General features: G+C 46.6%; 2 protein-coding genes across 6 annotated transcripts in view; one reads left to right on the forward strand and one right to left on the reverse strand.

Moving 5' to 3' along the window:
• LOC135919920 (phospholipid-transporting ATPase ABCA3-like) overlaps positions 1-27236 on the forward strand; it is a 223301-nt gene that overhangs the window by 55830 nt on the left and 140235 nt on the right. For 4 of the 5 annotated variants that reach the window (XM_065453931.2, XM_065453932.2, XM_065453935.2 and 1 more), the window contains 4 exons: positions 10019-10147; positions 16566-16683; positions 16862-17016; positions 17849-18004. In XM_065453931.2, the coding sequence (XP_065310003.2) occupies positions 10019-10147; positions 16566-16683; positions 16862-17016; positions 17849-18004 (558 nt within the window). The remainder of the gene's footprint in view (positions 1-10018; positions 10148-16565; positions 16684-16861; positions 17017-17848; positions 18005-27236) is intronic. The other variant, XM_065453933.2, reaches the window with a different exon arrangement.
• The window catches only part of LOC135919921 (uncharacterized), a 60436-nt gene that overhangs the window by 621 nt on the left and 32579 nt on the right, over positions 1-27236 (reverse strand). The gene's annotated exons all lie outside the window — the stretch shown is intronic.

Raw genomic sequence — 27236 nt, forward strand, 5'->3', positions numbered from 1 at the left:
AAACGACAGCGCTGCGTCGACACGAGCTATAGTGCGAGCAGCGCCGCAAGGTGCATTGATGACGCAAGCAAAAGTGTGGCGGCGCCAGGTTCGCTGATGACGTTGCGATCATAAAAAATGGCTGTGGCTTAGCTAAGGTTAAGCCCAGGATGCGAAGCATACTAGCCTTTATTTTAGTTGTTGAACCACTGTTTAGCCTGGTGAACTGCTCTTGCTTGGCTATATTTGGTTCGGCTAGACGAAGATACAACGCATGCGTTACTCTGCTTCGCCTTCAAGAGTGGAACGCGACAGCGTTCCCAAGGGGTGTAAGACAATGGGCTACGGCGCAGCGACTACGCGCCCCGCATTGGACGCGGTGAGCGTCGTGCAACGCAGCGTTCGGCGCGGCAACGAAATGTGCGCCTGAGCAAGCGACGCACGCCTGAGCCTTAGAAACAGCTCGTTTCTAAGGCAACACCGCATTCACTAGAGGCGCTTTTGCACCGCTTTGAAGCATCCAGGCGTTGACCGTACTCGTGGCTCAGTGGTAGCGTCTCCGTCTCACACTCCGGAGATCCTGGTTCGATTCCCACCCAGCCCATCTTGCAAGAGTTGAGCCAAAGCCACCTAGAAAATCAGTCTCTGTAGCACGCCGCAACCTTCGCTTCTCATTCCAACGAGCAGCTCTGTGTCCAGGAGGCATCTCACCTCGTGAGTGTCTAGCAGAGGCACACGCAGCTTATATACCGCCGCGACGCCGCGAGCGACGGCGCGAGTTGGAGCCCCGTTTCTCCTCCGTCGTGACGTCACGGTGTCACGTGGTATTGAAGGCGACACCGCCGCGCCTGAGGAGCTGGGTTGAGCTCTCGTAATATGCTTCGCATAAAAGCCGTTATCGCTCTTTAGCGCCTTGTCCATCCGCGTGGAACCATTGTGAACCATGATCAAACGTGATACGGCGGCGGCTTGGAGCGATCAAAGGTGGCACGGCAGCGCGGACCACATCTTGAAGGTGATGCGCACACAGAGCGCCGACTGCTGATTACTCCGCGCGCTGTGTTTCCGCTGATGCGCGTTGGAAAAAACACGCGCATATCTGGAAGGCGATCTGCGAAAGGGTGCGGCGTGCGCTTCGCGGCCGCTTTGTTCTCGCCGCTTTGTTCTCGCCGCTTCATTAGCGTTGAAGCGACGATGGTAAAGTCGCTCGCTGAGGCCTTCAAAGCGATCGTCTTACGGGACCGATGGAGGGAGGAAATGAATGAATTCTGGGGGTTTCCGTACCAATAGCACGATTTCATTATGAGGCACGCCGTAGTGGGGACTCCAGATTAATTTTGACCACTAGGGGATGCCCCCGATGCACGGGACACGGGTGTTGTTGCATCTCGCCCCCATCGAAATGCAGCCGGGATTGGATCCCGCGACCTCGTGCTTGCAGCGCAACACGATGGATGGATAGATGGATGTTATGAGCGTCCCCTTTGGAACGGGGTGGTGGGTTGCGCCACCAAGCTCTTGCTACTATGCTGCCTAATTAGGTTAACCAATGAAAAAAGAAAAGAAAAAAAAACGCTATGAACTACCACGTCCAAATTTTCTGATTCCCCTATTGCGAACTGTGTTTTTGTACGTCTCCGTCTTTTGTCGTTTCCCTACTTTTCTTCCACCAATCCTCCAATCGCCTCTTACTAATGTCTATTGCGGACCTGTTTGCTTTACCACTGCTCCCGCTGAACCCAAGCGCTTCAAGGAGGCCAGTGGTGCCTAAATTGACCGCTGGGTAGACGTTTTCACATTCTAATAAAATATGCTCCGTCGTTTCCCTAGCTTTACCGCAGCTGCTAAGCCAGCGCCGCGGGACGGACAAAGGGACGGTCGGGCGGTTTTCTCATTGGGTAAGCACAGAAATGCTTACAAAATAAAAGACATTTCCTTAAAGAACCCAGAAATTTTCTGGCAGCTGCCTCGCCATAAAGTTTCGGTAAAGCTTTCTTTCCTGTTTTGGATCTTTCCGCTAACACGTTTCTTCTGTTTTACTTTAACAAAAACATTGTGTTTAAAGAAAGCCATCTGTTTTGTATTACAGAAAAAGTTGGGCTTTCTGTTTTAAACTGTTACTTTAATTTAGCATTATTTTTGTTTTAGTGCACAGGAAATGTATGTGTAAGCACATTTATCGATCTTTAACCACATGAACAGTTATGTTTTCTGCTTACAGTTTTCTGTTATTTCACTTTTTCTTCTCCAGTGTGCACAAATTTTCTAACGAGCCAAAGTTTCGGCCAGGGCATTTCTATTCCTGAGGGCAGTTGCCGCCCTGACGAAGGGAAACGTGTTGTCTGCAGCCGAGATTCCTTGGTTGACAGATTTAGGTGTACGTTAAAGAACCCCAGGTGGTCAAAATTTCCGGAGTCCCCCACTACGGCGTGCCTCATAATCAGAAAGTGGTTTTGGCACGTAAAACCCCATATATTATTATTATTATCCTTGGTTGACCACTGTTTATCACCTGCAACCTCCACCTCACTGGGAACTTCTTTCCTGTTTGAATTTCCCTTATGCGTCGCAGAGAGAAGAGTGAAAGAACCCTTTATTGTACGAAACAGTGTCCCGAGCGAGGACGGGTATCACTCTAAGGTGGGAAGGCTCCTTAGTCCAGGAACCCTCTGGTTTAGACTGCCCTCTTGGCCCTAGCGACGAGTTGTCGTTGGTCTTCCAGGTCCCCGAGGGTTAGCTTGGCCTCCCACGTTTCGAATAGGTCGTTTGCTTCTATTGCTCGTTTTGCGTGCGTCTCTGGTTGCATTTCGCAGAAACATAAAAAAATAACAAATATTCTCTAAACATGCAGTTTGGCTCAACACGAAAATGAGGCCATGTGGTAAAAGCGAAAAATATTTAATTGCAGCGCGAAATATAAAAGTCACAAGTAGCGATCGTGTGTGTCTCCATTCTTTTGGCCTCGGATTCTTGCGCTGCTGTCCAACACATGGTCGGTGCATTTTCTCTCCGTGGCTGCGAGACATAATTTGTAATTTAGAAAATCGTAGAAGGAAACCGTATCTTTTTTCATTTTACATCAATATGTGATTTGACAGATAAATATGAAGACGGGAATAAGAATAGAACTGCTTATGAGCACTAGGTTCAGAAAACAAGGAACACCAGTTTTCGTCAGTTGTACTGACAGCTTGAAAAGGAATTTGCCAGGAAATAGATAAGCTTGCTCTAGCCATGGACCGTATACGTGTGTGCAAAGAAGGAACAATAAAGAAGAAAAATGGAGTGCGCGCCCCTTTTCAAGGCAAGATAAGCGAAGTAAATAAATACACGCAGCTTTGTGTTCAATTGGTGCTGATGGCCAATCTACTGAACTCACCTTCTCCTGTCAGTAAAATGTTTTCAACTAGTGATCGCCTATATTGATGCACAATTTCGTGACACACTATAGCATCATGCTACCTGTGCAGTGTGTATTATGTCACAGTGTCCAGATATTGTAAAATGCAAATTGAAGAGATGCGTGTATTTTCAATATGCAGATATAATCGAATGCTTTTTTTCATGTAAGAAACGTACTCGTATGGCGCCACTGCACCTTGTCTGCGATGCTGAAAGAGTGCGTCGACTGCTGATACTTTCGCGAGCTGCGTTCTCTCCGCTTACTTGAAGAGAGACGCGCGGGCCCGTATCCTGAAAGCGATCTGCGGAAGTGACAGACTGAGGGCCGATTTACGCTCGAGCCGCCCATCCCCGCAAGCCACACCGCACGCGTGCGGTCGCGCGACAGATTGCACGTATCAAACACTTGTGCACAAATTTCGGTTTACAATGTGTAAGGTATACACTGTGCACACAGTGTAAATGGTAATTTGTGCACAAGTGCTGGATACGTGCAATTTTTCGCGCGACCGCAAGCTTCCGGTGCGGCGATGGGCGGCTCGAACGTAAATCGGTATGAAGCGTGTACTGGGAGGCCCGTGAGTACTGCGTTCTCTCCGCTTCGTTGGCGTTGAAGCGAGAGGCAGCATGAACCCGCTCGCTGCTGCGGGCGCTACCTCGAAAGCGGTTGTCTTACGGGACAGACGGGTGGGCGGTTCCTTCTGTTTTGCTTGGGATAAAAGAACTTCATTATCTCAGGGCAAACGTGTGTCGAATCAGCTAGGTAGGGCGGGAGATGAGCAACATTGTACTTGAGTTAAAAAAAGGGTTTTTTTCACCTTTTTTCACTTTTTACTTTATTTTTATTCTTTTCATTTTTTCTTTGGTTTCGACGCCTCTGATGATTGTCGCCTGGACCAAGGAAATATTTTTGGGTTATGAAACAGAGCGAGCACTCTTATGAAACAGAGCGAGCACATTCGATAAAAGTCAACTTAAACGCGCTAACAACGGCGCACAGCATGGACACATACGCGAGCCGTTCTTTAAAGAGGGAAGCGTAAACTAGGTTCAAGAGAGGTAATGAATAACCGTGGCGGTACACAAAGCCGTGCGTTTTTTCGCTACATCCTTGCAGTCAGCTCGCCCAACGCTATGCATCCACGCTTTTCTTCTTAGTGCGTTGCGCTCACCGGATGGTCAAACAAAAAGACTTTTGCACGCGCCTTTCCGGTTGCGGCAACCGAAGGCGAAGCAGCGCGGTATCACAATGAAGTTCCCGTCCTGAGCGCACTTGCTTTGGTCCGCCAATGCACTCGATCATCCGTCTGCACGTGCTTTCGTCACACTGGGTCGACAATGGCGGTCAGAGCGCGCTGGAAAGAAAAAAAAAATACAAAAGCGCAACGCGTGCTCACACGTGACACGTATTGGCCAATGGGGGAGCGAAGGAGGCTGGCGTGATTGGAAGTGGCGAGGAGGAAACGCGGGGGAAAAGGGGGTGGCGGAAAGATGTAACAACGGAGCTGCTTTTGGAAGATTGAGGGACATTACAGATGTATGGATAGAAGGTAGGAGCGTCCCCTTTGAAACGAGGTGATGGCCATTGCCACCATGTTCAGCTTTTTATTATTTGTTTAACTGTGTTGCAAGTTATTAAATTCGCTATTTTCTATACTTCTTCCTACACTTTTCACCTTATGCCACCTCTCTGTTTTTGAGCCACCAATCTTCCAATCGTTTTTTTTCCTAATTTCCACCGCATATTTATTTAGATGGCTATTGTTATCTCTAAACCCTAGGGCCTCAGGAAGCGTGACTGGGCCCGCATCGACATCGGGATGGATACCATCACATTTTAGTATGAGGTGTTTAATTGTTTCTACAGATTTAACACACCCAGTAAATGTGTCTTCTTCTTTGTTAAATTTCTTTTTATAGCTGCGCTTTCTAAGACATCCTGACCTAGCTTCAAACAGTAGGGCACTGCTTCTTGAGTTATCATAAAACGCTTCCGTCCTGATCTGCTGTTTCCAGTATCGATATAGTTCAACGCTATGCTTCTTTTCCACTGAATTTATCCAATTTTTAACTTTCGTGTTTTTAACTTGTCGTTTAATGCTTTTTCTTTCTCCGTTCTCGTGTCTGGCATACTTACTGGTTAGCGTCCTAGTTTTTTTCCGCCATTGTGAGTCAATGCTTTTTCTTTATAGGTACTTAAACACCTTAGCTGCCCACCTGTTATTGTCCAATTACCTCAGGCGTTTTTCGTACAGGATTTTACTCTGAGCTTCCCGTTCTTGGAACGATGCCCAGCCCACATCCCCCTGTACTGCCTCGTTTGTGGTTTTCCCGTGGGCTCCTAGTGCTAATCTTCCAACAGCTCTCTGATTTACCTCTAGTCTGGACTAAACTTGTGCCCTTAAGCAGAGGACCGCACTCCTGAAAGTAAACCCCCGCACCATTATTCCTTTCTATATACCTCTCAGTACTTCATACCTGTTGTACCCCCACAATGCCCTATGTTTCATTATATATCCCGGCATCTCTTCGCCCTTTGGCTATGAGAGACTGTTCGTGCTTTTCAGTGTACATCTGTCCTTTGTTTATTCATACGCCGAGATACTTGTAATTGGCCACTGGGGTGTTTCATGGCCTTGTATTTTAAGCTCCTTACCAGTTGTACCGTTGAAAAACATCTCACCGGACTTAGCTGCGCTGAAACTGAAACCTAGATTGTCTCCTTCGTCTCCACAATAATTAACCAGAGTTTGCAAATCTTCCTGGCTATCTACTAACAGTTCATTATCGTCTGCATACATTAAACACGGTAGTCGTTGCTCAACAACCTTTCCGCCTAATGTGTACGACAGATTATACCCTAGATTGCTTTCCATACTTATCATATAAAGCATGAACAACAGCGGGGATAGAGGACAACCTTGCTTTAATTCTTTGTGTATATCGACAGTTGTCATACTCTTAATTCCTTCCCATATTATTCTAACATTATTTTCTCGATATATTTCCTGTAGGAAACCAAATATCTCATGACCGACACCTTCATATTTTAATATGTTCCTCAGGAGTTCTCTGTTCACGTTGTCGTATGCACCGCTTACGTCCAGGAAGGCTAAATACAGAGGTCTATTATCCGCCTTAGCTATTTCTATGTACTGCGTAAGCACAAACAGTCTATCATCTAAGCGCCTACCACTTCTGAACCCGTTCTGAACTTCTCCGAGTATTTCATTATTTTCTACCCATGACTGCATTTTTTAATTTCACCGCCTGCATTGCCAGCCTATATATAACTGATGTTATCGTAACTGGTCGGAAAGATTTTATGTTCGCCTTATCGCCTTTCCCTTTATAAATCAAATTGATTTTACTCTGTTTCGAGCTGTGCGGAATTCGCTTATTTGATATGACTGCCTCCAATGCTTTTATCAGCGTTTCCTTGCTTCTTGGGCCAAGTTCATTAATTAGCTTGATTGGAATTACGTCTATCCCTGCAGACGTGCATTTTGGAAGATCTGCTTCCGCCTTTTTCCAGTTAAGATTGCTCACTTCTAAGCTGTATTCTATTGTGCTATCCTGTGTTGCTGCCTCATTTGGGGCGATTACCCTATCGTCTTTCCCAAATGACTAAGCTATAACTGATCCAACGTACTTCGCCGCGTCATATCCCTTTAAACATTTTCCCTCGGCATCGTGATACTGTTCCTGCTTTCTGTGATTCGCTTTACCCAGCCAGCTTATATGGTTCCAGAATTTTCTTGAGCCCCCTTTAGTTGCATCGCGAACTTCAGCCAGCCAGCGATCAGAGGACTGCTTTATTTTAACCTGGACGAGGACCTACACTTGTTGTTTCTTTTGTCGATAAGATTCCCATTTTGGTCTATTTCCTGTTGAGATAACTGCGCCCCCTTTGCTTCTCTGTGTTCCCGTGATGCCAACCGTCGTTGTTCGATGGCCTCCCTAATTTACTTATTCCACCAACTTCTGGCTTCCTCTTTCCTCTCCAGCGGTTTACACCTTTTACATCTTTTATTTTTGTATATTGAGTAGTTCTAACTGATTATAATCCCACTTTTCCATGAGATGTTTCTCTATTGCTTCCTCTATGCCGGCCGCTATTTGCGCTATTTGTTCATAATTTAATTTTGCGTATTCTTTTTGACTTCCCTTCATTTCTCGTTTGAGCAGGGCTCCCAGCTGTAGACTAATACGAGGCTGGATCACTTCCGAGCTTGTACTTCCCCTCTTCGCCTATTTACATTATTGCGAGCTTGCTATACATCCCCTGCGACATTAAGCAGATGTCAATGGTCGTTTGCCTCTTACAGAATTCCAACGTGATTTGTCCCTCACACTTAGTTTCTTTATTTACTATAACTAGGTTGTGTCGCTCACAGAAGTCTAGCACGAACTTCCCGTTACAATCTGTGTATCCATCCAGATCCTCGATGTGGCCGTTCATGTCACCCAGTAGAATAATATCTGCACCTTCTCCAAACTGCTTTATATCGTCATTGAGACACTTCACTTGATCCTTGTTCTCTTGCTTGCATTTGTTTCCCGTCACTAAATAAACTACTTCTAGCCATGTCTTTTTACCGGCAATTGTACCTGATACCCACACATGTTATTTGCAAGTTGACTTTATTCTTCGCCAATTTGTTCTTTGATGTATCAGCATACCTACTCCTCCTCCCTTCCTCTCCGTTGTTGTTCTGTTGCTCCCTTCCCTGACGTAGCCCTCAATAAAAGGTGGGTCTTCTAGATCCCTGAGATGTGTTTCGCATAGCGTGTATACACCTACTTCTTCGTCCTTTAACTGCTGTTCTATTTCTAACTACTTCGCTCTCTTTCTACCGCCTCGCATGTTTATGTACCTGATTTTGGTGTTAAATTTCTTTTTTGTAGTTCTGTTCCTCGACTTCCTAGTGGCCATTTTATTGGCGTCAGCCTCTATTGTTGCATTTTATACATTGTTTCTACCTACCCCTACGCCCTGAGCCGCAGTGGACCCTAAAAATGCTATTGCCCGGCCTGCCAGGCACCCGCCGATCTCGGCTCCTAGCCTTCCATTAAAGTGGATGCCATCTCGTGTAAAGCCCCCGCCAAAGCCTGCTTTACGCACTTCTCTGTTTATGTCTGCCACTTCAAAGCCTTCCTCTTGGCTTAGCTTTTTTATCTCTCGATTAACAGCCACAACGTCATTGGTAATTTCTCCGTTCCGTCCTTGCACCTCCGGCACTGTGCATACCACGATCTGGACTTGCTGTGCTATCGCCTTTAAATCGTCAACTCCCTCCGCTAATATTTCCCCTAATTTTGCAGCTTCACCATTCATGACATTATTTAGCCCCGCCGCTACCACTACCAAACTGCGCTCTGCAACATTCTTATAAAGTTCGCTTTTTGTCTCCTGTTCGAGGAGGCTGCTTTATGATGCTGGTGGGAGCGCAGTCATGTGGTATTCGCCATATTTCACAGGGTATATTTATCGGTCGGAGAAGATAGTGCGCATTTAGTACGTCACTGAATATACCGCTGTCAGATATCCCTTGGTTGTGCCTACAAGTGCCTCATTGACACTTTGATAATTATGATGGTACATCTCGAGTTAGATAAGTATTCACGATTGCCTAATTAAATCCCAGTTACGACAGAATTACTGGCAGCTACTCCATTGTACTGGAAACAATATTCACAAGGTTTTCTTCGAGTGACGCGTTGCCTTTTTGTCTTGGTGCATCTCAGTTAATTGGGACACCCTGTATACATTTATGACGTCTCCAAGCAAGTGATGATGTTTCTATCCCTAATAAATGTCGTGAGTTATTAGAAGTATCTTTTTTAAGGAGTTGTTAGCTTAGCTTACTGGAAAGAGAAGCGATACTGAGACACACATCATTCACCTGTATTTCACACGCCGATAAAAAGAGACTCTGCCGAAGGCGTCGCTAAAGCCTAGAGGTTTCTTTTTTCAGGCTAAAAAAGCAGGCAAAGCATTTTGAAATCGAGGTGAACATACAGCAACATATTCATTCTCTAGGCATAAGCTATCCATACCTTTAGAAATAATTGTTAATAGGCTACCTCATTCTCTTTGAAAATATAATGAACTTGGTCCTGTGCATATATTTAAATATATTGTATATGTGCATCGTGTTTACAGTGGAAATTTAAAAGAATGTTGAAGTGAGAAAATACAGATGGGGCAGCCGCCACTGGTACTTCTAATGCACTTGTTCTCCTATTGCCAGGATTTGCAGAAGTAAAGCAAGCTATGAAAGATAATCCGTGTACGTCGGCGCCAACGATGAGGCAGTAAGCTATTAGCCACAATATAATTTTAAGTGCAAGGGTCGATGCAAGTCAAAAGAAACCTCAAATGATGTCGGTCACACAACTGTGGCGATGACACGTTAGGTGTCGGGTTGGGGGCAGGGTAGGCATCGCCGTGGGTAGTGTTCAGCGACCCCAAGCCCAATAATGCTTACGCATCGGTAGGCAATTCTCAGAATTTTTGTAGCTTTTCATTTCGTAATTGGAGAGTGCAGGTATTCACGCTCGATAGGAGACCTACTTGTTCATGTATGCTGTCTAATTGATGCTCTATAAAAGTTATTTTCTGCAACCTGCGCAGCCTCACTACTGGTGGCCCTCGCCTACACTGCGCGAACCGCCAACTGTTCCGCTCGCCTTCAGAGACAAACGCTTCGAACCTGCTCCGCGCCATATGAAGCCCGTGCTGCATGTGGAAGACTTGACGGTGGTGAGGAAGACGAGTGCGCTACTCAAATGAGATCATAGCTCGAAAAAAAAAAATGGGTAGGCTGTATCAGGCACGTAGCCACAGCAGACCACGTTAAACATTTTGTACGTGCTGCTAACGATCTGCGGGCACTAAGGTACAAAAATGACGTAACCAAATACCCAAGTTACATTTATTCACACATTAGATAGGTTACATGCTTAACTGATATTACAGCTAGCGGGCCTTACGGTTAAATTTTTGCAATCCTGCTCGCTTGCCATTCGCAGTGGGCCAGCTTGTCTTGCAGAGGGTGTTTGTGCGCTAAGCCTAAACAAATTGTGTCCCCCCCCTCCACCCACTGGTGGTGCCCGAGAAGTTCTTCGCCGCTCGAGCCTGCCGCTAGATCCCGCCTCACTCGTATACGAATGTGACTCCTGCACTGTGCAAAGCTTATCACTGTCGGTTGATAGCCGCCTATTGGTGTGATCAATGATGCGTATCTGCTGGCTCGCTCAGTGAGCGGTACTCGCTAGTACCCTCGAGTAAGGTCTAGATTAGTCACATAGGCTGCTCGACTCACCTGTTCCACCCTATCCTAAATATTTGTAATTCGATACACTTGATCCTTGGTGAGAGCATTTAATTTCCGATAGTCTACTAAGGACCTCGGGCTTTTACCCTGAGCTTCCACCAAGATCATAGGTGAAGCGCATTCGCTCTCAGAAGGCTTAGTTACTTCTAATTCGAGCATGCGCTTGACTTCCCTGTCATGGATTTCTCTCTGCCTATAGGAGAGAATCAATAACACTTTGTACTGGCTTCTCGGACGTCAGGTCAATATCGTGCTCAGTCAGTTCTCCCGGTCTGTCGACGAAGCATTCATTAAACTCTGCTATAATTTCGCCGAGATCAGACAACTGCCGATTCTTTTAGTTTCTCTCTCTGCTCATTCCTCTTCAGGAGTTCTTGAGCCCTAATTCCCCCTCCACTTAGACAAACCAGGTTATCATCCATCTCTTGAGGAAGGTTTAGGGTCATATTCACCATTGCCTCTCTTTGCACGCAAGGTTTCATTAGGTTACAATGATAAATGCGCACCTCTTCATGTTCCCCTGGGGTTTCAACACGTAGTTCGTGTCAGACTGTTTTGCAACTACATCAGTGGGTGCTTCGCGCTTTACTTCGAGCCTCCTGTTTTGCCTTGAGGCTCTTGGTAACATTACCTTGTCTTCGATATGGAACTGCCTCTGACGGGCGGTCCTGTCGTAGTAGACTTTGGATCGAGCCTGAGCTCACTTCATGCTGGCATCCACAAGTTCTTTAACGTTACGCAGACGCTCCAGCAGATTCAAAACAAACTCCACTATACTGTAGCGGCCTCTACGCTCCCTTCCCAGGTTTCCCGCAACCTTCGCAAAGGTGAGCACAGCGATTTTCTGCAAACCAGCTCGACCGGGCTGAAACCAGTGGATTCATGAGGTATCGACCGTCAAGCAAAAAGTGCGGTTGGCAGGCATGCGTCCCAGTCGCGCTCATTTTTTGCGCTTAAGAACGGAAAGCCGCCTTTCTACGTTGTTGCTCTGTGTATGATGAGCTGTGCACTATTTTTGTGCCAAATCGCTCTAGAAATGACGTGGTGAGGAGACTTCTGAACACGCTGCCTTGATCCCTTAGGATCTCAGAAGCAAGTCTAACTCGGGAAAAGATCAACAACAGCGAATCGACAACCTCACGCAGCGCAAGCGGCTCTGGAAACTTCGTGGCTGAGCATAACATAGAATACACCGGTACCCTGCCTCTGTCACAGTAAGTGGCCCAACAACATGTATCTATAACCGTTGAATTTGCTCGGTAAAAATTGGTACTAACGCCATCAGTGCTTTCTACTTATCCTGCGTCTTTCTGACCCCTTGGCAAGCGTCTCATGAGCGCACGAATTTCTCCACGTCCTTAAAGCATCCAGGCCAACAATACCGCCTCTGCTTTGCTTTCCTGGTTCCATGTTGACACGACCACGAAGTGCCATGGGAAAGCCGTAACAAATCTGCGCGATGTTTCTGGGGAACTACTAGTTGATGTCGCTCTACTTCGCGCTTATCCTTGTATATGCGATACAACACAGCGCTCCTGAGCTGGAAAGAAATATTATTCTTTGCTGGAGTACTCATTTTCTGGTGCTCTCGGGTCTCCTGAATTGCGAGGTCCGGCACCTGCTCAGTCGCCAGCTCTCTTCTATTCCCACTTAGGAGTGTAGCCAAACTACTTGACACTGGCGGCAATAACCCATTCTCAATGATGTCCTCGTTCTGTGGCTCGCGAGACTGATTCTCGTGTTGACCGGCCTCGGGTGTCTCGTTATTGCGGTCGTCTGCACTGCATTCATTGCACAGTCTTATTGGCGTTTCCTCCATAGTGTAACTCAGGGAGTTGAGTTCCCAATTTTCACGCCTTTGAACGGGTTAATGCTTGCACAACTCGGTGACCGAAAATAATGCCGCTCCCTCGCAATAAAATATCTGATCTGTTTGAGAACAAGTGAGAGGTTTAGAGATTTAGAGAGGTTTCCTGAAACGGCAGCGTCGCTTGTTAGCTTACCGAAATAACCTTCGATGACCACTGTTGTGATCGGTAAGCACACGCTTTGTTTTTCCACCAACTGACGGATCCATGCACATTGGCCTGAGGATGGCGCCCCATACGATGGGTGCACACCATGCATTGTTGCCGCCAAGTCGCACAGTGCTCTGCATGGCATCTCGATTGCTACCGGGTCATGCATGTAAGGCCCCAACAGCTTGACGTTTTCTTTGCAGTGTCTGACGTACGAAAACGCAACCCTTTCCTATCCGAAGTTTGCTGCTACGTGAGCCGGCTCCTTGCATTTGTAGCAAATGAGCGGCTTCGTAGTCTCAAAAGCGTTCTTTGCCATTTGTCTGTTGGTCACTTTTTTACGCGGTTCACTGCAGTCCTTTCTTTCATTTTGCCTGAAGGAACCTTTTTTCTGTCTCTGAACTCGAGGGCTCGAAGGTGGCTTCACATAGCGGTTATCCGTACTTGTTTTGTAATTGTAGGCCCTGCCAACTCCTAGGCTGCTGCTAACTTGTCGTCGCGATGCGCCCTCCTCGACGAGTTCGGGCGCTTTCGTCCAAGAAGGTACGTCGCTCCGGTTCTGTAACCAATTCCTTTCCTGCTCTGGGAGACAGTTGCAAATCTGCTCTAACAGAATCCTCGCCACTGCAGCGTCCGTGTTACTGTAGCTAGGACACAGGGCCTTTTAACCATTCAGCTAAGCTTACTCTTAAATTGTACAGAACCTAGGAATAGGTGTCGTCCCTCGACTTCTTGGCGCCCCGAAGTTTTTGTCGAAACGCTTCTGCGCTAAGCCTGTACTTCCTCAGAAGGCAAGCCTTGACCTTGTCCTCGTTGTCCGCGTCCTTGCTGAGCCGCGCAACGACTTCTGCTGCGTCGCAGGGCAGACTCGTCAGTAGCCTCTGAGACGACGTGTCTCATACAAACGAGTTTCTCGCACGTTCGTTCAAAATTTGCAAAAAACAGACCGAGATCCCTTGATACCACATATGGCTGCATGTACCTAGACATTTGGAACTCTGCCTCCTTGTTGAGAAGACGTACCACTTGCTGGGTACCAATCACCCGACCTATTACTCAAGTTCCAACTTGTGGAGCTCCATATCGCGCTTCAGCTTTTTTGCCTCATGCTTCTCTCTTTCTTTACTCCCTTTCTCGCTCTTGCTGTTGTCTTTCTTACTGCCTTTTCCGCTCTCGCTGCTGTTTGAGCCGCTCTTCCTTTATTTTTTTGTTCATTGAGGCTCCATACTTCACTGAGCCCCTCATTATCGGCCCCCAAATCAATGATTGCCAGTATGATTATGGGCTTTCGTGCCAGACTCTTTGTATCAATCCCGAATTTCCCACACAACAGCAACAGTCCCGGCTTCTGCAGCCTCTGTAAGTCCATGATTCATTCGTGTACCGGCTACTTCGACAACAGGAATCCGAAATTACCTAACCTCTAGGCATTCAGCAAAGTTATGTACCAGTTATAAAATTTAACGCTCTTTTAGAACATGGTTCACATCAAAGGAAAAGCGAAGCGATCACCCACACGTGATATATGTCTCGGAGACAGCTGCTCTCTCGCTGGCCGACCGTTGTTGCCGCCTTGTAGCTTCAGATGTCACTGCCAATCACCAGTTACTGCGGCGCTAGTTTATGTCCCAAACCCGGCTCCTCATGGTAGCGTGGCGGAGGCTTCGGGTTGAAGAATTAAAAGCTAGGAAGTTGGGAAATAGAAAATCAACAGATTTACTGGCACTTCATCAAAACCTATTTACATTGTTGAATGGGAAAAACAGCAAAAAGTCTAGTGTTTAGCAACGAACGTCTGGATGAGCCTCGTTTCCATGGCCCAGAGCACTTTCTTTTCACTCTACACCGCCATTATACCATCTTCGTTCCAACCCTCCCTCCTGGCGCTAGCCAATCCCACACAAGTCACAACACTCCAGGACTACATCCAATCAAGAAACAGAAAGAACACTTTTGCAGATGGAACAGAGGAGATCTGTGTCTGTAAACTGGTCTCCGCTACCAGTTCGTCTCGGCTTTATTCCGGGAAACGTCCATGAGCCCTTCGTGTCGTCTCGGATTACCCTGGTGCGGCAACTCTTTCTTCCCTTTGTGGAGCTCCTTCTCTGGCAACGGGAGCTTGTTACGGAAAAATTAGCAGCGGCCAGCATCGCGTAGGAACTGTCCTCCGACTATGGTCCCAGCGTGGCTCTCGCATTGTACTCATGTTTGCGACCAACGGCAGGTTGTCTGCTGCAGTTATAACATCACTCATAAAGGGAAAATGAGACATTCACCCAATCGTAGCAACTGCTACAAAGGAAACCCATACGGGTTCCCCGAAAGAAAAGCCTCGCAGTTGAAGAAAAATTCGTCCTGGTCTGGGACTCAAATTCGGGACCACCGCCTTTCCGGGGCAGCCGCTCTACCATCTGTGCTCACCAGGCGGCTAGCAGATGGCAGGGCGAAGTCGAATTTATCGACAACTCGCTGATGGTGGAAAGCTCGTTGAATCAGAAATTATTATTTTTCTTTTGTTCTGTCTAATCATGCATACGGGTTTCCTTTGTAGCAATTGCTACGACTGAGTGGATGTCGCATTTTCCCTTGCGGGTTGTTCGCAGAACTGTTACGTCATAACATTACTCACTTTTGCTTTCAAAGCGAATGGCGTTGCCTACATTGAACAGTTATTCTTAATTCGCTAAGAAAAGGCGAGTAGCACGCTCCAGAGGAGAGAATTTCGATGAGGCCGAGCCTGCGCAGGGAAAGCAGATAACCGGATTTGGAAGGTTGATCCGGCTTCTGCGATTGCTATGATTCCCTTAGCTTAGCTTGCGGTGGCTGGTTGAAAATTGCGACAGTGTGCAACGGAAGGTTAGAAATGCCGCTAAAACGTATTCTCAGCAAAGTAGACTAGCAAAGTAGCAAAGTAGAGCGATGTCGTATACGTGCCGAAAGGTCTCGATAACGTTATACTGACACACAAACTCTGTTATTATAGATAAATAAATCCATGCTACAGGGCAGCTTCGAGTAGCGCGTGCCACAGCGATCGGCGGGCAGCAATCTTCTATTCCTTTCGGAACGGGGTAGTCTCCGGCCATTCGGAAAAATTTTCGCTTTTGTTCGGCCTATTAATGCGTCTTGAACGCGCGCTCGTCCCTTTGACGCGGTGAGTTTTCGTGGTTTTGTGACTTCGCTGGGCAGACAGGCAAACTGAGCGCAATCCGAAAACGTTTGGCGAATAGCAATTGGGCAAACGACACCTTTTTCGCTAATGGTGAAAAACGCGTCGAATCAGAAATTATCATTTTTCTTTCGTTCTGTCTAATCATGCATAATGAATGTCACATATCATATCAGATCGCGGTTTTCAGGACGTTGCGTGACAGACAGGCGCAGTTGGTGGTGGCTCGAAAATTTTTTGACCAATTTCGGAGGACTGGGTGCAGAATTGGAACAGGAAAGTATTTCATAGCTTTATGTTTTAGCGCCCCAAGTCATGGCCACGAGCTCCTCGCTGATCAAGTTGCACACGAATGCATCCGAAGTCCTTGTCGGACATACCGCAGGTGGCGAGAAGCCAAGACATTGTAGCTCTTTGCCCGGATCATGAGACGTAACTCGTGGTTCGACGTAGAAAGGACTTCGGCCGTATAAGCGTTCGGTATTGAGCCTAACCAAGCGGGGCGTGCTGGTTAGTCGCACGTAGGAGTGCCTTCATACGCACTACTACGCCCAGAGCAAACGTAGGTCCGGGGCCAAAACATGGACATATATTTTATGCATTCTATTCTTACTTTTGATGTTCGGGATGTATGGGAAACAAACTTTTCGCTCGCAGTCTTACGGCGGCGCTGAAGCACTCAAACGCATCACCCTGCAAGCCTTCGAGCAGCAAACTACCGTTCTGGTTGGCCGCAATGGTGCCGGCAAAACGACCCTCATGAATGTTTTGGCTGGTAAGTCTTCGGCTACAGTGTTTGTCAGTGAGTAATTAGGCCCCCCCCTCCCCCCCGAGCAGAATAATTTTGGTCATCTCATAGGTGCACACGGTGAGCTCTGCCGGATGCAACCGGCAGAGTGGTCGGCTGCGTTGTATTCTAGCTCTCCCAGAGTGGACTGGCCTCTCGTTCTCAGGGCTGCAGAAGCCCAGCTCGGGCAAGGTGTACATCTGTGGTTATGACGTGACGAAGCACACCAGCCTGGCCCGCCATGCGATCACCTACTGCCCACAGCGGGACATGATTTTTCCAGACCTAACCGTTTGGGAGCATCTGCTCTACATCGCAGCTGTGAGTGTATACGCCGGGAAACGTCGACGATTTTGCTAGTGTCATGCCACATCCGGCTAGCTGCTATTATTTTAAAAGTATTTGCACAAAAATTACCATAAGGTGACTAAGTCAGATATTGTGGTTGGCGGGATTACTTTACGTTTGTGGCAATTTTTAGCACACCAAATGGACGTCCGTCCAACGTTGCTAGAGATCGAACAAGTTGTACCGGAAAGCTCGATGTTTTTATTAGTCGCAAGCATAAGAAGTAGCAGGCGATAGAGCCGGAGAAAGCATGCAATCTGCATATTTATAAATTTGGCTCTTATTTATTTTGTTATTTTGGGCGCGTGCCCGCTATTGTAGGTTTCGGTATTTTAGGTAGTAGTAGACTCATATGAGTGCGATGGCTCAAGACTAGACAATAACTACAAAAGAAACAGGACGGGCGCTTTCTTCGTTTCTTTTCCTTTCGAAGCGCCTGTCTCGTTGCCCTTGTCTTGCGCGACTCCCGATGTATCGGTGCCACTACCCCGGTTACGGTTGACAGCTCCGTTACCTTCAGTGGACTGCATACTTGTCCTTTGTGGTGGTTTAAAACTGCTGCCAATGTTTGCTGAGGTGCTTCGTAAGCTTTCACTGTAATTTAGTGATGGTTTTTATTTTTACTGGTTCTCTGTAATTACCGCCTTGTTTGCGAAACAAGCGCTTTCAGGTAGCCTTGGTATCTTATTTGCGCAAGTTCCGTACACCGTGTGTCGCGTTTTAACGAAGTTCCACTTCTAAACCTGTGCGCTCATCATCAAGAGCTAAGTATTATGTATTGTTTTACTGCTGCCTTTGGTGTCAGGTGAAGCAGGTACCGCTGAAATCCCTCAAACGTGCTGCCGAACAGACTTTGATTTTGGTGAACCTGGAAGAAGACGCACAAGTTCTTTCCCAAGAACTCAGAAGAGGCGAGATGAAGCGGCTCAGCATCGGCATGGCAATTATCGCCAAGCCCAAGGTATGTGCCAAGCAGAAGGCATTTGGGTTGTGATTTTATTGTTCCTCTTTTTCAATGTTTCCTTTGTAAACATTTCGGTATCAGTTCGACTATACTGAGCACGTTGTAGTGGTCGCTAATCACCGACAGAACTTGGAACGCGTCAAAAATCATGTCCTGAGAAAAAAGAAACTATGAACCGCAACGGCATTTTATTGTCTCACTTATTTTTGCGAGTTCAATTTCAGCCTCCATTTGTTCCCTCCTTTCGTGCCTCTCCTTCTCTTGCGCCCTTTCCTTCCTCCCGCAACATATGTATAGTGCATATATGTATACTTGAAGAAAAGACCGCTACGAAGACGCGGACTAAAAGAAGAACATGTACGACGGACAAGGCGCTTCTCATTTTAGTCCGCGTCTTCGTAGCGCTCTTTCGTTCAAGTATGCAAAACCAACTCGCCCACATCAAGCTTCTGCTGCACATATGTAATTTTCTGTACATTTACCAAAAAATAAATTCTGAAATAAATGTTTTCTCAGGCGTCCCTGAGCTCGTCCTCATCGAAACCCACTTCGTCAAACGCAGTACGAATTTGCCGGTTTCCCAAGGTATGCTTAATCTCCATACTTAATCCTTAATCTCTGCTCCCAAGAGCAGCAGCTCCTCTTTCTTTAACACGGTGGTATCCCAGAATTTCTGAGAGCCGACTACAATTTCCCTAACACTGACCGCACACCCGGTGTCTATCAATAAGAGCTAATTGCCAGATAGAACGCTGTCCTTATCGCCCGGCAAAACGTAGTGGCTCTAGCACTCACCCAACCTTGAGCTTGCGAAGGTCGTGTCTCCCTGAGCCACGTTCAAGGGTCCGCCAATCCCAAATCGTGAGGACTGTCTTCTGCTCTTCAAGTTTCTTCAAGTATACCAAGACTCTACGCCGTTGCTGCGATGACTGTGCCTCCCTGAACAAAGAATATGAGCTTTGCTGATCCCAGATCCACAGAAGTCACTCTTCCGTCCGCAGTTTACCTCGACCTTGCGAAGGTTCCGAGGTCCGCCGATCGCGAGAGCTTGAACTGACGTTTGGGCCAGGAATCCACCAAGTCCATTAACAAGTACGTCCGGAAGTGAGAATGAAGGAAAAGGGTTTATTTTACATTATGTACACTGGCTTCAGATACGGAAGCCCACTCCATGTAGGAGCATATCAAACATCTGAGTTCACATCAGGACACGTCAGCACCACCTCACTGCACCGAAGGTATCCGCTTCTAATGCCGTCATCTTCCATAGGCGGCTATACTTGGGAATCCGATGACTGTATCGCGGCCAATCACAAGCGTCGAATCGCTCGCAATATCCCGCCCATGATATTACACGGTTCCACCGAACACCGCTTCCTATGTCGCACTTTCGCCACCGCATATGGCGCAAGCGCGTAGCAATCTGCGAATCCGAGGTCGAAGCCATTCCCACGCTTGCATTCGACGCTGGCCCTTTTCCTCAATTAGTTCAGTTAGGTTGAGGTAGAGGGGTGTTTTGTTGACTCGCCTGCAGTCGGCGTCAACGCTTCATCGACTTCTGGATAGGCGCCGACGAATGGGGGGATTGACTCGGGACGAACGCTGAAGGAATGCTCATCACCGTATTGAGACGTAACACTAGTCCGTGCTCGCGTCTGTAGGGCATAAGGCTGCTGTGCTGAGGGAACAGGCTACGAAACGAACCCTCAGAACACCTTAGGTCACTGAGTATGTGGAAATGTGTGCATACGAGCCGCTTCTCAACGTAGCTCCATAGAGAAAGAAATTCAATAAGAGGGGACACTCGGCAAAAACTGGAAACAGAAAACACGTTAAGTCTAGTGTTAATCCCATCCGTTAGTTGACGTGAGCATTGGAAAAATAAGTGTGAAATGAACTTACAGACGTTTTATTATTTTTGTTCTTTCCCGCTTACTAAAGCTAAAAGCTTTTGCGTATAAATGAACTTATACTTTGCGACCAATTCTTCTTGCGTTACCTAGCAACAAGCTAGCGGCACGCCAGACGCACGATATGATGTGTCATCCGCCAGACGTGCCACCGAAGCGAGCGAGGCCGGCAGCGCATGTGAACTTCTGGATGGTTGTGTGAAGTTCACCTGTTCTGCGACCCATCTCTTTTGGATGCAGCCTGTTTGTTGGGCTCCCAGCGCTTTCTTGCGTTCCTTCTGCATTTCGACATGGCACCACTGCACTGTTGGACTACGACAAGGTGAGAAATTTTGTTTGACAGTCTGCGACGCATTTCAGGCAAATTTAGGCTTACGGCACAAAACCGAGACTAGAGACGCAGTAAGCGAAAAGCAGCTCGGCCGTTTTGGCGTAGTTAACTGAATTAATGACTCGTACTGGGAGATGTTTGGGACGCTTTTTATGAACCTCAACATTGTCGTAACTTATTTCGGTAGTTTCTGGACACGCTTGCCGCACCCGGCTTTGTGACGCAGTTAGCGAAAAGCAGCTTGACTGGGGTGACGGTTTCGCGTGTACTGAATCTTACTGGGACAAGTTCGTGACGGTTTCTCTGACCCCCAACATTATTGTATTTCGCTACTTTTTGGGATACTTCTGAGGTACGCGCGCCACTCCTGGCGTTGTGCCGCAGTGCTCGGCTGTGTGCCGCAGGTGTGCTTGTACTGAATTTTACAGGCACAATTTCGTGACGCATTCGCTGACCCCCAAAGATGTTGTAATGAATTTCTTAACTTCTCGGGATACTTTTGATGCATGCTCGTCGCGCCTAAGGTTGTGAAGTTAGCAAAATAAAGCAAGCTGGCCCTGGTGACAGTTAGTTTGGCGTGTACTGAATTTTAGTCGGACAAGATTGTGACACTTTTTATGGCCCTGCAAGATATACCTTCTTTCGGTACTCACGCTTGTCGAAAACACGACGAGCGATTACCAAGAGTGATGACACGGGAGTATGTTGCGTGCGCCGGCAGGACGCGTAAAAGATAACGCCGAGGCGCTCAAAAACCAAGAACTTGAAGATTCTGTCTTCTGAGCGACTGAAAACAGGCTTTGCACTCCCGAATTTGTCGTGAGAGCGAGTAAAAGGCATTCTGCGAACGTGTAACGTGGTCTGGCTGAGAGCCTCTGTTCTGGCCAACTCTGTGTACTTGGCATACCATCGCGTCGACTGAGGCCAAGTCGTTTTGGAGACGCGCAGTCACCCGTGTATTTGTGCTCTATAAAGTGTAGGAAATAATGTCCAGGAAGGGACGAATGCTTGAAAATAAGATGTTTTCTTCATATTTCATGGTATTGTTTGGGAGGAGTCTATTCGCTATGAAATGCAGGTAAAGGTGAATTTATTTGTAAGGCCGCCCATTCGCCACTTTCGCAGGTTTCGCCTCTACAGGTAGTATTTCTGTTAGGTCTCTATACCAAAATGATACATGCTTGTAATTTACTTTTTTTCAGCTGATGGCGTCTGACGGAGCTTCGTACAACAACTACTGCTGCTTATCTGGTGCCACAACTTTGGACGAATGCACAAACAGCCCGGAACGAGCATTTATATAGAGCAATTAAAATAAAGAGTTCATTATTTCAGAAGACGTCTTGCGTTTCCTTTATGAAATTGCATATGGCACAGATTCGGTGGATGCTTGTTAAGATCGTTCGCAATCATTTTTACTAAATAATGAAACGATTCCGTGCTAAGGCCGCACGTGATTCAGCAGTCGAAGCGCAAGAAGAAAAAAATTGGAGGACGCTTAAGCTTCGCTTTCAAGAGTGGAACGCGACAGCGTTCCCGTCGACCCGCCAAGGGGTGTAAGACAATGGGCTACGGCGCAGCGACTACGCGCCCCGCATCGGACGCGGTGAGCGTCGAGCAACGCAGCGTTCGGCGCGGCAACGAAATGTGCGCCTGAGCAAGCGACGCACGCCTGAGCCTTAGAAACAGCTCGTTTCTAAGGCAACACCGCATTCACTAGAGGCGCTTTTGTACCGCTTTGAAGCATCGAACTCGTGGCTGAGTTCAATAAAGAAAAAAAAAACTCGTGGCTGAGTGGTAGCGTCTCCGTCTCACACTCCGGAGACGCTGGTTCGATTCCCACCCAGCCCATCTGGCGAGTTTATTATTTTTATTTATCAATACTGTAAGCCTTGAGAGGCTCATACAGGAGTGGACATACAAACAGTACAGGCGCTTTGTTATACAGGGGGTTTGCAGCAAACTCAAACAAAAAAGCAATGGTTACAATCGACGCGCCAGGTCAGCAATAAGTAAATACAAGGAAACAAAAAACAACCTATATGGTGCGTACGCCATGTAATGTGTAAGAAGCAGTTAATACAGGAAAAAATGCATTTGGGTGTGCCGTGCAATGTACAAACAGTGTCGAGTGTAATGTATATTATCAGACGTGCGCAAGAACCAAGCGCAGTGAAGTACGAAAGACCATATGGACACCGGCGTGTGAAAGAAGTTGGGGCATGGCAATACGTCATTGATAACTTTTGAGGACGCTCAGCCAAGACGACCACAATGCGGTCATCATTCCGATGATGACTCGAAGTGCAATTCGAGTGTCGACACGAATGAATGCACAGATTGTGAGCAAACGATGTCACTTGGCAGGGAATTCCACAGATGTATTGTTGAAGGGAAAAATGAGTATTTTAGTGTGTCGCAACGCGAAAAGAATGGTCTGATACATTTTTCATGGTTAGTTCGACTGGAGTGACGTCCGGGGGGCACCAAGTAGTCGGATTTTGTTAAGTTTATCAGGTCATGGTAAAGAAGGTAAAGGAACTTCAAACAGGCCAACCTCCTCCGACCAGCAAGTGTCGGTATGCCTGCTTGTGTGCGAAGCGCAGTTACGCTGTCGTACCTTGAATACTTTGTGTAAATGAATCGGAGCGCCCTGCTTTAGATCTTTTCTAATGCCAAGTTTAAATACTTTTGATGTGGGTTCCATACTATGCTGCCGTATTCTAATATCGGCCTAACCAGAGTTTTATAAGCAGTTAATTTCACCAAGGTGGGGGCTGTTGCTAGCTTTCTTCGTAAAAATCCGAGTTGTTTGAACGCGCGTGCACAAACATTATTGATGTGTACGTCCCATTTCAGCGATCTTGTTATTGTGACACCTAGATATTTGAATGAGTCTACTCGTTCCAAGGAAGTATTACTTAGTTTATATGTGAAATTTAAGGGCTCTTTCTTACGTGTTACATTCATACACCTGGTTTTCTGTGTGTTAATTTGCATGCCCCATTTTTCGCACCAGGCAACAATGTTTTGTAGAGACTTATTAAGTTTTGTCTGTTCATTGGCTGTTCTAACAGTTGTGTATATGACGCAGTCGTCCGCAAAAAGCCTTATTGTGACCCCTGGTTCCATACATGTATACAAGTCCTTAATACATAAAGAAAAAGAGTTGGCCCCAGAACCGATCCCTGTGGCACACCAGAAAGAACATCAAGATAGTCCGATTCAGTATTTTTTACGCAAACAAACTGGGACCGATTCGAGAGGTAGGCTTCGATCCATGAAACAGTCTTGGGATTAATACCAATTGCTTTAAGTTTGAAGATTAGTAAACTGTGTGGAACGCGGTCGAATGCCTTCGAAAAATCGACAAAAATTGCGTCAGCTTGCAGTCTTGAATCGATTGTTACAGAAAAGTCATGTATAATTTCTAAAAGTTGAGTTACAGTTGAAAGCCCTTGCCTGAAGCCGTGTTGTCTGAAGTATAATAGGTTATTTTCTTCCAGATAAGTTACGATAGCTTTATTTATTATATGTTCCATTAGTTTGCAACATGTGCTGGTTAGGGATATTGGCCTGTATGTGTCAAGAAGCTGCTTGTTCCCACCTTTATGAATTGGCACGACCTTTGCGCACAGCCAGTCCGCGGTAAGCACTGCTGTTTCAAGTGATGAACTGAAAATTTTATGCACGAAGGGGGACAACTGACCCGCGTATCGCTTGAGGAAAGTGCTTGATAAATTATCAGGGCCAGGCGATTTTTAACGTCTATCTGTAGCAGCAAATTCAAAATGCCGGACTCTGTTATCAGGATTTCAGGCATTGCAGAGTCACACTCTGATAAGGGCATATTAGGGGCGCGGGCACGGGAGAATACCGACTGAAAATATGTATTGAATGAGTTAGCGATGGTACGCGCATCCTCAACCCCTATACCGGCAATTTCCAATTTGATTGGAGGACTTTCCGGTTTTGACAGACACCGCCAGAATTTCAGAGGCTGATTTGTCATGAACTCAAGTAAAGTATTGGAAAAAAAGTTGTCTCTCGCGCTTCTTAGCCTTTCTTTCAGTTCTCGTGAAAGCTGACTAACAATAGTGGGATTATGTTTTTTCTTGCGCATCCTTTGAACCCTTCTTTTGAGGTGTATGATAGTTCTTGTAATCCACGGCGACCTCCACTTTATCTTTTTTAGCTTGGTAGGAATGAAATTGCTTTCACAGTGCGAAATCCCATTTTTCAATTTTAACCATAGGTCGTTGGCGTCCAACGTACCATCGTCAAAATCATCTTCCATAATTCCTAAAAAATCAATGATGCTTTCATCATTAGCCCTTGTGTAATTCTTAACCAAAATTCTGGTGTCAGTACTAGAGGGCCTTGCACCCGTGCCAAGATCGTCAACCGTCAGTAAAATCATTTTATGGTCGGATACACCCGGTTCTATGCTAACTTCAGGGGTTAAAGATGTGGACACAAAGACAAGGTCTAGCACTGAGCACACTTGCCCTTGGACGCGAGTTGGTTCATGCACAAGTTGAGCTAGCGAGAAAGTCTGCACGATATCAAAAAGAAGATCACAACTTTTGACTTCTTTGTTGCCGATTTACAAGGTATCCCAATCAATTCCCCCTAAGTTAAAGTCTCCAGCTAGAATTAATTTCGTCCTTTGGTTGGTGTGGTTATATAAGAAGTCGTACAGTTCTACAAGGTAACTGTCACCTATTAGTAAATTGAAAAACACCAGTAATAGTAAAACACCACCTATTAGTAAATTGACATCATTGACCTTTATTGTACACGAGACGCTCTCATGATCAGTAATGCCAGTTTCTCGGTGGACAAACAAATGCCGCTTAACAGCTATAGCAACGCCCCCACCACGACCGTCCCGATCTGTGCGCAGAAATGCATAGGAGGGAGGAACCACCTCAGAATCATGTATATCCGAGTTCAACCACGTCTCTGTAGTTACGATTACATCTGGGCCATACAACAGCAGCAGTTCCTCAAGCTTTTCAAGTTTATTGACAACGCGCATTAAAGCACAGCAACGTCAGCCGTGCAGTACTTTCTGTTTGTCATTCATTGGAAGTGCTAGCGTTCGCTGTCACGAGGGGCTTCGAGCGGTGCAATGGCTCCATTTTTTTCTGATCATTATTCCAGACGTACAGGTCTTCATTAATCCTTAATTTGTCAAAATGTAGGCTGACTTTATCGCCGTTATCCCGACAACCTGCCGCGGCTTGCCATAGCTTTTTGCGTATTTCACGAATGTCAGCGGAAAAGTCTTCAGAAATTGAAATTTTCTTTCCTTTCAATTTGAAACAGTTGCGAAGTACTGTCATTTTTTCGGTAAAGTCATAAAAGCGTAGTATGATTGGTCGATCTCGACCAGGCTTTTTTAAGCCAATTCGGTGTATGCGTTCCACAGTTCTGACCTGAACGTCTAGAATATTATGCAGTATATCTTTTGTTACAAACGATTCCAAGGCTGCAGGATTTTCCTTATCGTGCTCTTTCACGCCATATATGACTAGGTTATTGCGGCGGCTCCTATTTTCCAACTCATCAATTTTTTTAGTCATTTGGGCAACTTCACTGCGCATAGCGTGCACAGTCGCCTCACACTTATCAACTTTCTCGTTATATTGCCTGAGTGACGAGAGGGTCGCTTCAATTTGTGAAAGCCTCTGCTGCACATTTGCTAGACCAGTTTCTAAGGTCGAGTGCGAAGTTCGGATTTCAGTTACAGCCCGCAATATCCATTACCATTAACCATTACAGCAAGACAACACTGCAGTAAGGTCAGCACAAGTGATCATGCATATAGTACCACTTACATGAATTCTATTTGAATTATTATAGTAAATATGTAAAGGAAGTGTAAATATGTTTTAGGGTTCATACTCTTGCAGGTTGCATAAGGTCGTTCATCTTGTATGCACTCAGCTTGTACTAACAAACTCGTCCATGATGAATGAGAATCTCGTTCATTGGCAAGAACGCAATCTCTTACAAATGTGCAGTACGACCAATCGTTCAGTCTGTGACAAATCGTTCAGTCTGTGACAAATCGTTCAGTCGACGAGAACTCGTTCAGTCTATGAGAAATAGTACAGTTGACGAGAAGTCGTTCAGTCTGCGAAAAATCGTACAGTATATGGAGCAATAATAGCGTACAACATTCCCCGCACATTCTCGTTCGCACTTTATTCAATAGGGGAGTTGTGCCCTCTTTGAGACACGATTGAAATGAAACTGATCAAAGCGTTAGTCACGCTACCATCTCAACTTTGTTTAGTGTCGTTTGTATAGCGCTACTCTATGGCTGTCTTTATGGCGTTCGCTGGTTCTAATCTCCGTATTAGTTTTGGGAGAGGGTATGATTACCTGGCATATCTCGGAGGAGGTTTGTGCGCTCGCCCTGTCGCTGGTCGGGTGCTGTGCAAATTTGATCCCTAAATGCCAGTTCCCAGCCTAGGAGCTGCAACAAACGCTCCCTACAGGGTGGTCAGTGCCCGTGGGCACGATACTCCCAGCGAGCCTGAGACTTCAAGCCGGAGTTCAGCCTGCTGAGTGGCCGAGGGCTTTTCAAGAAGCACCGATGAGCTGCCCCTTGCAGACCGTCTTCCTGGCAGGGAACGCACTGTTGTGATCGGCAGTTCACCCCGCGACAACCACCAGGCACGAATATCGCGATTATGGGCAACGCGCCGACGGCCTCGTCAAAATTGTTCTCAAATGGGATGATTTGTGTCCACCAGTGGAGTATCCCTGTCAGGAAAGGTTTGGACAATTAGCGAGGCGGCAGTCCTTCACCTGTAATCCGGCCAAAATGGCGCGTCCACGCCCGAGATTGGGTCAGTACGCTATGCCCCATCCCCTCTTTGTACCGAGTGATATGTGCGCGTCTTTCCGATAAAGCTCCTTCTGGAGTGATAGGACACACAACCTCCGCATTGGTATGACCTTATGTCAACCGTCT

Source organism: Dermacentor albipictus, chromosome 3 (assembly GCF_038994185.2).
Source record: "Dermacentor albipictus isolate Rhodes 1998 colony chromosome 3, USDA_Dalb.pri_finalv2, whole genome shotgun sequence".
Taxonomy (NCBI): domain Eukaryota; kingdom Metazoa; phylum Arthropoda; class Arachnida; order Ixodida; family Ixodidae; genus Dermacentor; species Dermacentor albipictus.